The 15,994-nt window shown below is 41.6% G+C and overlaps 1 protein-coding gene and 1 long non-coding RNA gene across 2 annotated transcripts; both read left to right on the forward strand.

The window, feature by feature from the left end:
- Nucleotides 1-1,441: 1,441 nt before the first annotated feature.
- LOC125329788 (pulmonary surfactant-associated protein A-like) lies at nt 1,442-3,638 on the forward strand. Its single transcript, XM_048312151.1, has 3 exons — nt 1,442-1,664; nt 2,289-2,366; nt 3,097-3,638. The coding sequence occupies exons 1-3, from the start codon at nt 1,517-1,519 to the stop codon at nt 3,471-3,473; spliced, it is 603 nt and encodes a 200-aa protein (XP_048168108.1). The 5' UTR covers nt 1,442-1,516; the 3' UTR covers nt 3,474-3,638.
- Nucleotides 3,639-6,401: 2,763 nt separating this feature from the next.
- Nucleotides 6,402-14,917, forward strand: LOC125329641. Its single transcript, XR_007205227.1, has 2 exons — nt 6,402-7,417; nt 14,247-14,917. It is a non-coding gene; the product is annotated as an uncharacterized LOC125329641 (long non-coding RNA).
- The last annotated feature ends 1,077 nt before the right edge of the window (nt 14,918-15,994 follow it).

The following is a 15,994-nucleotide window of genomic DNA, read 5'->3' on the forward strand; positions in this document are numbered from 1 at the left end:
TGCTTAGGTCCTGTAGCATGTTAGACTAATACGGATACTGCTGACATTCTCCATCTCGTTTCAAAGCCTTGCTACCACATCAGGATGCTATCCTGACACCACAAGCATGATGCAGCCACATCTGACTTGTTTGAACTGGAACACAGACTCAAACACCTTTCCTCAAAGTCTTCTCTGAATAGAGCCAGCTCTCAGCTGAGAACAGCTGTAAAATGCTTGGCAAGGCCATCTCCATTTCAGTGGTGCTCCTCATCTTGGGCCTCTGCACTTACAGGACTGGCATAAAGCAGCTTTTTCCTTCACTGAAAGATCACTGCTCTGTCAGAGAAAACTTTTACGATATATAAACTTCCCCTGGAGTATTCTGTAAGTTATTTAAGCATGTGTCTCTCTAGCTGTCTCCTCTACATGTGCTGCAGATGTACCATTATCTTTTGGCCTTGCTGCTACAATTGTCAGATTCTGTTTAATTACAAGACATTATCACTGGTAAGTCCTCAGTCTGTAACAAAAATGATGGCCGTGTTCCTGGCATGTATTATATTTCAGGTGAACTTGTTTTGGCTTAACTTCTGTGACATTTGCACAGCCATTCTGTGGAAACCTTAGGTATTTCAAATATGAATTGAGAAACTTGTTCTGTTCCAGGTTGGTATTTTAAAACGTGTGAAAGTGTTCCTACAAATTAAAAAAGTACCTTCAAATATTTCCCTCATGTTTTAAGTATGTTTGCCTCTTGAAGAAAACGATCCCCCTATCATTCCAGTAAAAGTCCATTAAACTTCCATTCATATGCAAAATTCAAATCATATGACGTGTTCATTGTGCTTTCATGGGTAAGGAGATGAATCTCAAGTTACATGCCCTATAAATTGGGCCATTTAATGAGTCATTCTTAATTCACATTGGAGCTGCTAGGTAAGTTGACCATCTTTAGATAGGTTGTTGCTTAAACTATGTTAAATCTATTAAACGGTATCACACAAAACTTTCCAATTTTGATGTGTGTGTATCAACACTTTTATTAACAATTTCACCTCTTTTTATAGACTGTATCACCTGAGGTGAAGAGATGCTAAAACATGGATGCTGCAATAGAAGAATAAGTTTTAGCAATTGTTTTGCTCTTAAACTGAATGACAAAGACAGCATGTCCCACTTTGTCTTAAACATTCTCTCGCTAAAGCAGCCATGTGACTACTGCTCTCCTGTAAAATTAAACTATAACTTTTTGCATGGGGAAAAATGGCATGTAATGGTATATGATGTGGAGAAGAGCTTTGAAGGGGATGGTTTGGGTTTTTGCTCTGTAGACTTTTGTAGGCTTAGCAGACTGTCTTTTGGAAAAACATTTTAATTGTTTGAAATAAGATAACTTTGGAACTACGTGGATTTGCACTGCAGACAAAGGTTACCATATATAAGACTTCACACCCAGAAAAATTCTAAAACATTCTTTCTTTTTTTAAATGCAGGACTCTACACTGGAGAGTAAACCAGTCTGGTTTACCTTTAAATGATGCTGTCTCCACAGCTGCACAAAATCTTAGCAGTAGCTTTTTTCCTGCTCCCATTCTGTGCTCAAGGTAAACCTGCAGGGCTTCTTTCACGGTTCCCTTTCAAGCCTTTTTTCGGAGGTGGGCATGATGAAGGACAGATACCAGGTACATTAAGTTATCTCCATTTTTGCCTGTTGTGCTCTATTTTTATCCTTTGTAAACTCAGTGCTATCTACCATAATCTGATGTGTGATCTACTTGAAATAAAATAATCAGAACTTTATTAATTCTTTATATGAAGTAAGATGCTTAAATCTCTATTTAATGCTGCAGTGGTTCAATTCACAGAGAAAAGTTTAGATTTTTCCATAGAACAAGAAACTTGTGGCTGAGTGCTAGGTTGGAGCTGTAAGCAAGTGCTTGAACAGCCTCAAGGATTCTGTTGAGGATTTAGTCTCTGCACACAGTTAAAAATCAACTAAACCTACTGCATGAGTGCCAGTGTTTTGCCTGGACTGGTTCAGTCACTTAGAGAGAAAACTAACTGTTTGCCAGTTCCAGTTTTCCATAAACATCCCTGATCTGCAGGTGATACCCAGGAACTTATCCCCTATCCTTACAAAGATCAATGTGTGAAGACACCCCTGTTTAAAACACAGCAGTAAACTAAAACATGTCAAGCAAATATTTTTAAAGTTCCTATTAATTTCCTATGATGAGCTCTGCTTTATTTGGAAGCCAAGACTGGAACTGTAATGCAAAGTGCGTAATAGCTGGTTTTATTCACAGATTTCACACCTCCGGCTGCTACTGAAAATGGGGACATCATCCATCAATTAGAATATCGGATTTCCAGACTGGAAGGAGGTATTTTATCTGCCTTTATTTTCTGCTGCAGCTGGGTTAGTGGGGATAGACTAGATGGGCAAAAATGGCTTCTTAGGGAAAAAAGGCAGAATTTTCTTCAGTCTTTGTTGCATTCCTTTTTATATCGTCTTCACTGGTATATCATTGAGTGAAAACTTTCAAATGGGGGAGGTGGGAATTAGATTTTCATAACTACCAGGAGACACCTGGGTAACAGCTCTGAGGTATGAGTGCAAGCAAGGCAGGAATGTGCCAGGTTAAAGGCCCTGCTCCATGCACACCTTGTGCCCCAACAGACAAGCTGAGCATTAAAAACATACTATGACAATGAGATCAAATCTAAGATCCCACTCCCTCAAGAACACTGGTATACTGCAAACCACCTCAGGGTCTTACAGTCTCAAAGAAAATCACGCACTTTTTCCAAATGTAGAATTCATCATTTCCTTCCCTCCTTCTCTAGCCTCTTTTGTGATTCTCCTGTTTCATTGTCTGCGTATTTATGTGTTTCTTCCCTTTTTCCCCTCCCCTCATTTTCAAATTTCTTCTGGCTTTTGGAGGTTGTAGTTTTTCCTCCTTTTTTTAAATCTTTGATTTCAAGTTCTCCTTCCTTTACCTTTTTCTGGGTTTAAATTAAAGTTATGGAGCAAACTAGTGGGAATTAGAATTGGCAGCAAAGTGAGCACAAAACAATGCACAAATGTTTAACAGCTTTTCCCTTGTCTTGCAGTCCTGCTCTTGAATAAGATGATAACAGAGTTTCGAGGAAAAATATTTGCTACCAATGGGAAAAGAGCTGATTTTGATGCTACAGTGGAAAAATGTAGAGAGGCTGGAGGCTCTATTGCCACTCCAAGGAACCCTGGCGAGAATGATGCCATTCTATACTTCGTGAAATATTTTAACACCTACGCCTACCTGGGGATAAAACAATCTCTTATTCCAGGCAAATTCCAGCTCCTGAATGGTACTCCACTGAGCTATACTAACTGGTATTCAAATGAACCCTCTGGCCAAGGGGAGGAGGAATGTGTGGAGATGTACACCGATGGCACTTGGAATGACAAAAGATGCAACAACAATCGTCTTATTGTCTGCCAGTTTTAGTGCTTCCCTTGCTGCTCTCTGGAATGTGCTTCCCTATCACTTGTCTCTTCACTTGTAGCTAGTGAACTTAGATAATGCAGCATGAAAAAATAAAATCCACTCTTCCCCAGTACGATTTTTCTTCTATCCAAATGCCAGCCATAAAGAGGAAACTGTATAATGAAAGCAGTGCCCATTTTGTCTGTTTTGTTACCCACTGAGTGTCTTAATACTACTGCCTATGGCAGTATTCCTACTGCTGATTTATCACAAGACCAAAAATTAGAGTTCTTGGCCGCATAACTAAAGTGATTTGCACCCACAAGGTCTTCCAGTACCCCCTTACCCATGAGCCTCTAAGTTGTATTTTGATCCCTTTCTGAAAGTTTCTCTCACCAAAACTCCCCATACAGACACTCTGCTGTTGCTCAGCCCATGTTGCTTTGGCCACCCTCACCCCCAACAGGTGTCCTGAAAGAAGACATGAGCAGTGCTGCTGGGATGACACAGAGCCACCTCCCTTACAGCTCCCACTGGAAAACTTCAGACTCAGCAGGTCTTTAACCTTCATGTGCCTCAAAAGTGGTGACCAGAAGCCACCTGTTAGCAATTCCTAATCCCTTTCCTGACTCCAAGAGGTAGCAGCACAGGAAGACCAAGGTCCCCTGTCACAGGGGATGTGTGTGGAAGAAAACACACAGGAGCCAACAGGAGTTACTGTGCCTCTGTGGTTTAGGGAAGATCAGCAGAGCCTTGACAAGGCCAATTTTTTTAAGCTATATCGTCACGAGATTCAGATACAACTAATTTTGGGCACCACAGAGGGGCTTGTCAGACCCTCATTGGGATTCCCACAGGGCTAAGCTTGGTAGATGCCAAGTGACTTGTACTCAGCACTCATTGCGGAAGCTGCTCAGTCTTCACTACCCAGCTTAAGATAAAGGATTAAGAGAAATCCTTCTCAACTTTCTTGCTTGAGTCTGTTCACCTACTGAAGGTGAGAATTCCCCAGGTTTGGATTCACAGTTGTGCAGTATAGCTGCACACTCAGAGATACCCGATCTGGTTTCTTCCTTTCTCTGGGTTAGTGGACTTCAATATAGCTTAGGTAATGAAGGCTCTGCATCAGCTCCGTGACACGGTGCAAAGGCAGGTTGAGCATCTGGGGATGCCTCCACAAAGTCAAATGTCTATCAGTCACACTCATTCACACTTTGTTAGTCCCAGCCTGGTCACAGAAACCTGAGCAAGGACATATCCAGCTCTAGAGCCGGATCAGCTCCTCACACCCTCTGTGTGACAGAGAGACAGAACAGACAAAGTATGAACTTAACTGGGGAAGGAAGGTGTGCTCATAGCTGGGGTGAACCCAGGGGCCAGCAAAGGGGCTGCTTGGAACCTTATAGCTGTGCAAATCTCTGTAATTCCAGAGCAGCAACTTGCCAGGCACAACATTCCTGCACTGGCTTAAATTCAGTTACAGGATTATTTTGAGACATGGTCTCACCAGCTGCTCTGTGACAAGGAATGGGTCCTCCTGGCCTCTTTTCAGCCCCCTGCTTGATGTCAGGGCCTGTGAATCATTATTGCTGTTTTTCTCTGAAAACTAAGCAGTCTGCCTTTTAGGTATTAGGAAAATTAATGCAACAGATCTAGTGTCAAACCAAGACACCTTTGCGCATGCAGGTGGTCTACCTCCACAGGTAGACTCGATTATTCACTCCAGCAATATTCAAATCCTTCATCACAACACATACTAAATAGGAAACCCTGTTTCCAAGGGTTCCTGTTTCTATACAGCCATCTCAACATATGTAAAGATAAAACTTTTGTGAGCAAAGTTTATCCATGTGTCTGTTTGGCATGTGAGGAAATCTACAAGCTGTTAAGTAACATCTTATTTCTGGACAGCACACCCCAAATATAAATTACTGAATCCCATATCTTGTAAGGTCTAGACAGACTGCTCTGTTAACCCAGTTGAAAAAGGTATGTAGAGGGGAAATGAGGACTCAGGAGTCCATATGGCACTGTTTCACTTTCAAACTATTCTTACTCACATTTTGCAGCTCACCAGTATCTGCCTGCACCGATCAGCTCACCCGCTCAGTCTTCAGCCTTGCATGACTCCTGTTGTGAAATTAACTCTGCCACGAGCACAAGGAAACAGGATCACAAGCATCATCTCATATAGTAGTTTTCCACTCATTATATTCCAAGGAAGTTTAAGAAATTTACAATGATTAACATCAGCCTGAAAATGAAGTTGGACACACAGCCCACCACCACCAAATATTTAAAGCCATGGTAAGCTTTTTATTTTATCCTGCTTAACTCCAGGGGGTTACAGAGTTATCTCAAAATTAAAACTATTTACAGGTGTGTGAAAGAAAGCATCTACTTTCAGTGTTAGTCTAATGAATATGTGAACTTATTTTAAAAGTGTCATCCACCCTACCCTAACTTTAAATACTAGTTGTACCTTTAAAATCTGCCACTATTTGCAATGTATTTACTGGTACTTGTGGATATTCTGGACCACCCAGCCTGCTGACAAGCCAAACTGTGTGATGTTCCGTTTTCAGTCAATGGTGTGCACTTCCCACTTTCAGTTGTGGGAATAATTGTACCACCACCAAGATTAAGTTAAAATTGTATTAATCTGAAGAGTTAGTAAAAGAACAGGATAAACACGTTTCTTGGAAAGCAACTTAACGAGGAATTTGATTTTAGCCAGATGAAATATTAGTGTCAAATATCAAGAGAGATGGAAGTCACTTGTCAGGTTTTGGGGGGAAAAGTGTTATTGATTCTGCCTTGTATAGTGGAAAAAAATTATTCCACCCACTCACCAAGAATTGTTCAGAAAATTGTTTTTAATTCTATAAAAATATTCATCATGTGAAAAATTATTCTCAACAGCTGTTATTTTCTGTGAAAATACCCTAGTTCATATTTTCTCTGCTTTGTAAGAAACTGAAAAACCTATCAATTGTTGTGTGGCTTTGAGGTCTTAAGAGACATCCTTGCAATCTGAAGCTCTACACCCCTTTGGATGTATCCATTCCAGCACAGATATTTGCACAGATTTCATTGCTCTCACAACTGGGTTTTTAAGGCAGGCTGCAGTTCAGCCTTCACATCTTCTCTTGTCAAGGGACAAGGACCAGATGCAGCAGTGTGTTCAGGCAGGATGGCCACTTCTCAGGGACTCTGCAATACCACCTCCACAGCAGCGTGGAGAGGAGCCAGAGCTGGCTTAGCAAAGCCTCTGAAGAGGTCTCCATGTGCTCTTTGTGTAACAGATACTGCAGCAGCCTAAGTGTAGCTGTGATTTTTCAAGTACTTAAATAAAGCTAAGCTGTTAAGTAGCACTGGGTTGTTGAATGTACATAGGTGGAAGCGAGCTGTGTGTATGAACCCCTTGGAGCTGCAATAAACTTAGGGCCATCAGCCTTCATACTCTGAAGGCTGCACCTGCTGCTCATAATAATCAGTCAGGATGAGTTAGTTAATCAGATTACTCGCTTCTGAGTAAATAAGATGATTTACAAGGAAAGCCCAAGTGGCTTTCTGGTGACAAACGGGCCCTCATTTTTCACTGTGAGTGGCTGTCTCCTAAAGCAGGCTGTGCATGTGCAAAGAGCCAGCTCTTGTTTTGCTGATCCCAAACAAACTGCAGTCGAGGTAGAGCAGCTCCTTCGGGAAGGCTTGTGCCGCTTTAAGAACACCAGGTGGGAGGCGGTAGAGGCACCACTGCGCGAACAAGTGCCCGAGCACCCTGCTGCACTCACCTGAGCCTCACACAGCCCAGGGGACCCTGCCCTGCCCTCCCTGTCCTCCCGCAGGTGGAACGGCTGCTCTGGCACTCACTGCTGCTGCCTGGCAGCGCAGCATGGGCACCCAAACAAAGCTGCTCCAGCTCATGGGCAACACTTGCGAGATGCCTCAAGGATACTGAGGAGGTAAGAGTGGACAGAAAAGATCTGAATATCTACTTTCAGTTAGTCAGGTTGAGAAAGATGAAAAAATTCAACACAAATTCAACTGCTTCCATGCTTTCCTACAGAAGTGAGGGGATAACTAAATTATTTCTAATTTGGGTGAAAGGTTGTCAGCAGGGAAGATATGAAGAATATAGGGCTCCTATTCATATAATTTAAGTGCAAAGTAGTTCGCTAAATGGTTAAAATTATGTCTGTAAGTGGACTGCATATACCTCCAGCTTGTGTAAGTGCATTCCAAAGTGTTTAAAGTCTAAATATTTCAGAACAGGAAATGTCTGTGACTCAGATATAGGTACCTCCTCACTGCTACACATTCAAGAATCAGAAATCTAACAGACGTATGTCACAATGTGTTATCTATGAGAGCAAATAAAGCCATCTTATTAGACAAAATACAAAAAAAATCTGAATTTATACGTCCAGAAAAGGGAGATTTGTGCATACTTTTAATAGCAGCTGGGAAACTCCTCTTGCATTTTTAACTTTTATTGTAATCACCTGATCCCTTTGGAAGTGAGGTAAAACTAAAGGCATGATCATCTTAATCACAGTTTGCTATACTAGTCTTGCATATCAAATATTCTCTGTCTGCATCATAATTTTTGTTTTAAAAATTTCCCCCAGGTGTCATATATTTAATTTCTGCACCCAAATTTCACAATGTTTAAGATATTTTAAGCCAAATTTTTATCCTGTAGTGACTTTACTCACAGAAAGATAAATATACACAGATTTGACTTAAAAATAACCAGACTAAACTGCTTCATGCCTTATAAAGGCTGAAATCCTTTAAAAAATGAATACTGAAATAATTGTGATTAGCACTTTAGTCACTTGCTACTTGTAGAGGGAGATATTTACAACAAACAAATTCAGTGAAATTTCTGTTAACATTTTAATGATTCTGAGAGTTGTCATACACTCTTGGTTTGAAAGGTTTGGCCCTCCAGAGACAAAAGCAGCATTATTAGATGCTTCTAAGGTCTTTCATAGTTGAAAGGCAGCCTTTTCTCTAAGGTACCAAACTCATTAATTTGATTTCTGGTTCTTACAGGAGTTTGAAATGCCACTTTTAACTTGCAGTGTAGTTATCTCCTGATCATCACCCTCTTTTCAAGTCCATCACTGTGCCAGACATCCAGGTCTGAGAACTTTTCCCATTCCTAACATCTGCTACCTCAGTTTGTAAAACACAGTGATGGAAGGGGCAGAGGAATGAATTCACCTTCCCACAGTTGCACAGGGTTACAAGGCACACTAAGGACTCTGCAGCAGCAGTGCCTTCTTCAGAAAGCCCGTCATGGGTAATGATCTTGGAGTGTTAACAGGGAGCTGGCAGTTAAGTTAGAGACCAAGTACACAGTAACACTTGTTTTCCCCACTTGAAGGGTAAATATTTGCATCACTGACTGAGTGGAAAATGCAGCAGAACAAGTTCATTGTTGTTGTTGTTGGCTTACCCCTTTCAGCCTGTTCTTCCATTAAAATAAGTATGTGCCTGGGAGAAGAGAGGTCACACCTCTGCAGCATGGGAAGTGCTCCACAGCTCCAGTTGTGCTAAAGCAACTGGGAGCCCATCTTTGTATCTGACTGAGCAGCTCTCAGGTGGAGATAACAAAACCCCTCCCCACATAAAGAGCTATAAGCCCTGTTTGTGGAAGATATTGGAAATTCAGTATGGTTCAGGTGGTTTTATCCGATATAATTAATAGCAGAATTTAGTGGAATTGCTGACCTACTAAAATATCAAAAATTGTATAAAGATATCACTAACAATCAGTCTTTAATATTTCAGACATATGCTTTTGTTTTGTACTATTGATTGTGTTTTTTCATCCCATCTGACTGTATTCATTTCCATCAAACTAGGGACTGAGCACTGTCACTTGATTTCACAAAGGCAAGTCTTTGATTGACATTAAGTGCTGTAGCTACTAATCCGAATATCTTGCTACAAACAAAAGAAAATAAAACCATTCACTGATATAAAACAGGCCTTGCAGACTTCAATCCATTCTGCCTTTTGGTGGCTGTGTTTACAAATTCACTAGACTCCCAAAGTTTTAAAACTTGTTTTTCTGTTCCTATAGTTTAGCCAGTAGTACTAGATCTGTGACTTTCCCAAGCACAGAATAAAAATTATTACATGATAGCCAATAAATCTGTAGTTAAGAGGCCCATAAGTTATATAAACAGGTGCCAGTTCAGATACCAGTTCATCTTTTAAACCTATGCAATACATTTTCAAAAAAACACAACTGAGAGCAAGCTACAGACTGGGAGGCCACCGCCTCCCACAAGCATCTTGCTCAGGGGAGCTTCTCAAGTTACGATGACTGAAGTTACTCTAGGCTTCAGAGGGCTGTCTTGAACCTTCACACTATTTCTGTAGACTGCAAATAAGCCTTTTTTTTCCCTAACAGGATTGCTACCTTCAGCATTTGTCCACATTGGACATGGATGAATTGCAATTCCCCCCTCTTAGCTATGATAGTGGGATAAATACACCTGGGGGTTTTGTGAGGCTTTCCCTGCTGTTAGCTCCCTAAAATCAAGATATTCATGTGTAATTTGGAGGGGGGCAGGGGAAGCAAGGTTAAAAGAGAAAAATAACTGACTTTTCAATCTATGTTCATTGCAGCTAGCAAAGATTACATTCAATACAGCAGGCAGGAAATGCATTCTTCAGTAGTTTCAGATGGTGGGAAGGACTGGGATGGATTCCTTGCAGGGCAGAGGCCCCAAGGCCTCTGTCTCATCTGTATCCTGCCCACCTACTCCACTGCAAGACAGCAACCCATGACACAGAGTAAATCACTCTCTCCCTAAACGTAGTTTTGCTTTTTTTCCTAATAATCAAAAGGTAAGGCTTCAAATCAAATGGTTCAACAGTATTTTCTGACTTTTCTATATTGCAGCGGGCTGTAAGCCAGCACACAGTACATCAGCTAAAAACACTACAGAGTAAGTCTTTTGTTTCCTGCTTGTGCCATCCTCTGCAGCAGTTGTGTGCCATGAGCTTAAAGTATTGCAACTCAAAAGTGAATCTTTGCTAAGATTAGGGGAGCAGTGAAGCAAACCACATTCTAAGAGGCATTTTTACAGGGCCTACTTTAGATTGTATTAAATATATGACGCTAGTGAAGAATACCAGCTTTGTTTCTAGAATTATTATATAAGTTTATACTTGTTTTCTCTGCAAGATTTAAGGATAGAATTGTGGTTTTACTAAGCAAATATTCTGTCCACTGTGCTAAGATTAAGCTGCCTTTAGCATCCAGAATGGTCTTTCATCAACTATAGTATAGAAAAAACTCCCATTTTAATTTGTATAGCCTTCAGGCAAATCTTAAATGAAACACTGGAAATTGGAGGTACAACCACAAATCACATCTCTAAGATGCCTCTTTCTTCTCTCCTCCCCAAATGTCTTCTTTATTGTATACTTCTCTAAAGAAGTCATTTATTGTATTTCATTCGTTGTGTTCAGCTCAAATCCTTGCAGATGCCTTTATTCATCTACCCATTTGTTAAACTTAGGGATAGATCTAGAACATCCTTCAGTATAAAATATTTTGTAGTTTAGAGACCAGATTTGACATGCTTACACATTCACTGATGAGGGTTTTAGTTGAGATGAACTCTCAAAGCTCCAGAGACAGTGTGTATTTATTCTGAAAGACTTTGTATTTCCAGAGCTGTGTTTTGGTTGACCATTTTGATTCATTTATACCCTCCCATAATCAAATACTGTCCCTGTGAGAAATACCCCATTAATAGAACAGTCCCTAAGACCCTTTTATAGCTGTGCTGAAGGGAATAGGCTGTCTGAGGCAGGTCTGCAACATGCAGAAGGGCTCTGAGTCGTGGCCTGAGGCCTCTGCTGATTGCACAGCACCACAACTTCACTTGGCAGTGCACCTGTGTTCTCTTTGGGATGAGTTCTGCTGTCATGAATGTACCTTATTTCTGATTATCTCACTAAAAATTATGTCCTATAGTATTACTGACTTATGACACAACCCCCTTGTCACACAGGCATGTTACAAAGAGCTGTTGTATTCAGCCCCCCAAAGACCAAAGCACACTGCATATTGTGCCCTAGGGCTGTGCAGCACTCACTCAGGCTGAGAAAAACCTTGGGACTTGAGAACACAAGTGCAGGAAAAGCATTGATTAGGTTAACAAAGAACAAATACATGCTTTGGAGACTTTATATAACACTTAGTATCACTTCCTAGCCACCAGCATCTTTTCTAGCTAAAGCCAATGCAGCAAACAGCTCCTAAAGGTGAGCAAGGTCTTTGGCAAAGGAGCCACTGCTCTTTACAGCCTTGAACTACACATCCTCAACTCCTCAGAGCTGTCTCCACACTATCACAGACCTTCCCATCACTTCCCAGTTGCTTCTGCAACATCATCCTCACGGAGGGCCAAGGAAGACAAACCCAGCTGTGCTTCCCCCATAGACCCATGTAGGGGTGTTTTTTCCAACCCTTGTTCCACTGCCAGTGGTACAATTGTCAGGACAGCAATTCCTTATCCAAGCATAGCCATATGTTGTGTCACCCCCACCAAAGGATGAAGGAGAGGGATGCCTGTCTGTGTGCACAAACAAACCTCACCTTCCCTGCCTCAAACCACAGCATTTGCTTTCTCAGCACAGGATAAGAACAGAGCTTTCCTTCACTCTCAGCAATCAGCGTGTCCTGGGATCTTTATTTCTTACACAACATGGTATACAGCCCAGCTGAAAATCACAGGAAGTTTTTGTGCAAATTTAACTGGTGTGACCTTTCCTCACAGCCAGAGTTTAAGGAAAGGGGCAATGCTCTGCTCTCACCCTCACCAGCCCTGGCTGCTGGCAGGACAGGGAAGGCTCTCACTGGATTTTTTTTTTTTTTCCCTAGAGCCAAACACTAGTGAGGAATCAATAGAGCAGAGAATGGGGACAGGGATTTCCCATGAAAACTATGACTTTTTAAAAAAGGATATTGCAACAAACTGAGACAGGAACAAGGAAGGGAATAAAATAACAAGAAGATTTGAAACAAACGCTGGAAAATGAAGCAAAAAGTAGCAACAGCAAGAGCCTAACAGAAGATGCCTGGCAGACAAAAAGGCAGGAAAAGCAAGTCAGAAACTAAGATATTTAAAAGAGTTAACTGATAAAGACATTCAAATTAGCAGGCAGGAGGCCCACCTGTGACATTCCCTCTGCAGCATCTGTAGGCAGCAGTGAAGCAACTCAAGAAAGCTCCCTGAGCAAAAAAGTCCCTCTCCCACAGCCTCTCCAGGTTAAAAACAGCCTCACACCTATATTCACCACCAGTCAGTGGGAAGAGAAGAACAATACCAAGGGGTGCCATAGGAACAGTCAGAATATCACACAGCCTGATGGGCTCCACAGCACAGCCCCCGTTAGCAGGTCAGAGCAGATAAACACACACAAAATCAAGCAGCTGTTTTGTAGTTTGGGTGAAAACAGACACAGAGCACAGCCCACTTCAAGGAATGGACCTGGTGGGCAGCACATCTGTCACAGGGATGTGGCTTCACCAGTAAGGAGGCAGCAAATGTGAGAGCACTCCAGGGCCCGAGCTAGGGCAGCTCTACCTGCATCCTCTGTACTTTTCCAGTGCTTGTAAGATTTGAGATTAGTCTAACTAGAAAATGCCACAGCAGCCAAGCAGAGCTCTATTAGGATTCTGCTAATAGATAGGGAGGCTTCATTAAAGGGTATCATGGCCTAAATCCTCCAAGATTTTTTGCCAGCTATATAGTGAACCTCCTCACAATCCACAGCAAAAAAAAAAAAAAAGCTAATGGCAATTTTAACACTGCAGTATACACAATTGCTGGAAATTATTCAAATTTTCTACTCTCCCTAAACATACATATTCTATCAACCCATGTTTCCATCTTCACCTGTACATAAAGACCAGGATTTAGTAACAAAAACACAGTAAACCACACACTTGGACAAACCTGAGACCTCCTCCAGTGAGTTGTAGGCACAATTCCCACACCGTAGGCAGTACTGCAGCCCCTCAGGAGACCTCCTGACTACTAGTACGAACAGTTGTGGAGAAGAAAAGCTCTTCTGCCTCTAGCATCTCCTTTTATTCACCCACTGTACAGCTTCCAGGTGTGTGGGTCCTGGAAGAGGACTTGCAGTCCTTATGACTTTCAGGTGTGTGGGTCCTGTGGCAGGGATTGCACTGAACACTGCATTTCCTAGGACACACCTGTTAACACTTAACAAAATCAACATGATTTAACTCCTTTCTAAGCACCCTGCTCTTTCTAAAGCTTTATACATGGAAAAAGATAAAATATGCATTCTGATGGCAGTTCAGTTTCCAGTTCTCCTTTCCATCATATTCTTGTATTTTCAGGCTTAGCTTTGATACATGTCAGTGTAGCAATCGTTTTGTATAATGATGCTCTAAGTGGGAGAGGAGGGCCTTAAAAATCAAAATTTTAAAGCAAAAGGCATACCCAAGGGTCAGGAACAATGCTTCAGGGCAGACATCAGCATCAGCAACTACAGCTGAGCCAAAGGGGAAAAGCAGATTGATGCTCCATGGAAGCTCCTGAGGAGACAGAGGGAGACAAAGCAGGAGCTCTTCTGAGGTCTGCAGCCCAGGGAATGGGTTTGTTCTCCAGGCTGAGAAAAGAATAGGCCAAAGAGGCTGACACCCCTCTGCTGGCTAAAACAAACACATCTATTCAGACATAATTCCTATGTACAAGTAAATACCGCAGCATGTTTTTTGCTTTACAGCTTCAGACTCTTGACATGGAGGAAATCATGGTGGAAACAGTCCTGGCCCCATGGGAAATCCTGCTGGTCATTTTTGCTGCAGTGCTGGTAATGAGTTTCCTGATGCTGCTGCCGCCCGCTGCGGTGGTGATCTGGAGAATGAAGCGTGTGCCGCAGATCTCGCTGCACGGCTCGGTGTGAGCCAGCCCTGCTGCACCACCAGTGCTCTGGGAGGATGGCTCACACTGATGACATCTCTCAGGATCACTCTCACCACCTGTGATCCACCCAAAAGCACTGGGTTTACCAGTCTAATTCTACTAAGTTCCTGTGAAAAGAGGATGAGTGTGATTTTGTCGTCATGAACTGCAGTTCTCGGCACTTTGCCTTCCATTTTTTGGCCAGGTTGTAATTACTGTTGTTGGCTCAGTTCCTAGACTGAGTTCTTCTCTTGTGTTATAATGGAATGAAAGAGAAGCAAGGATACCCCAGCACTGTATTCCCTTAACTAATATCAGGAAATCCTCCCTCTCTACTGTTACACTGTAAATATTACCAAGCCTTTAGCTGACTGACAGTTATGCAGGTGGACTTATCAAAAGCATGCAGGATACTCTGGAGAGGCAGTAGTTTAGTCTGGTTGCATAGCAAAACCTAAAAATAAAATAAATATCAGAGAATGGTACCATAAATAAGCCTCCTCTGCATCTGTTGCCTGATCTGAAAACTTAATGCCTTAAAATGTTCTTCAGTTCTTTCCTCCAATATGGATTAATTTCTTTCCTTCTATATGAATTTTAATCTCTCCTCAACCCCCTAGTGCCAGAACACAAAGCCCCTGCATCCCAGGGCTAGAGCAGGAGCACAAGGGATAGTCCAATGCTCAGACAGGCCCAGCCAGACAGCAACAAGAAGTTAATGCAAACACACAGCAGCCATTTACCTGAATTAAATTATGCAAATGTACTCTGAGAAATAGCACAATTAAATTTACTTTAGTTTTCAACTGTGTCATATGGGCTTATTGAGTCAACTTCCCTTTCTCATATATAAATAATAATTTAGGTGGTGGGAATAGAACAAAACTGCTTCTCTGCAAGTTTTTGAAAAACACCCAAGCAACCCAATCTCCAGCTTAATATCAGGTTCATGACAGGTGATAGTTAAAGATTTCCAGCCTAATTCTTCCACATTGTGTGGCACTCACCATGAGGATTTCTGATCTACAGATTAAACAGTTCCTTGTACTTGACAAGAGCAATGGCTTGATTTCCTCATGAAATACAATTATGAGTGACTTTTCTTTTGTTGGTTGGTTTGGAAAGTCACTAGATTAGATTAACACAATTGAGAGAAAAAATGGGGTTTAGCACGAGCAGAAAAATTATGCTGGAAAGTCCTCCAGATATTTCATCTGAGCATCAGTTGATAATGAATTGGCTGGAAAGACTCAAACACATTATAATTTCATTTGATTGAGATAATTTGTTTGCCATGAATAAATAAATAAGTTAATAAAAGAACAGTGATTCAAAACTCAGTGTTTTTCTTTAAGACTACAGCACTTTTGTCTCCAACACAATGACTTAAGTTATTGCCACGTGGTTAATAAGGAGGCAAGGCAGCCAACTCATCCCTTTTCTGGTGTAATTGTCTGTTCCCCTCATTGTCATATGACTGTCTGCTTCTGGGCCCTAAAGCAACTGGGGTTATTTATGGGGGCTTTTACTTGCAATGACTGGATTCTGAACCTGAAATATAAGTATGTA

The sequence above is a fragment of the Corvus hawaiiensis genome, chromosome 8, assembly GCF_020740725.1.
Source record: "Corvus hawaiiensis isolate bCorHaw1 chromosome 8, bCorHaw1.pri.cur, whole genome shotgun sequence".
In the NCBI taxonomy this organism is placed as follows: Eukaryota; Metazoa; Chordata; class Aves; order Passeriformes; family Corvidae; genus Corvus; species Corvus hawaiiensis.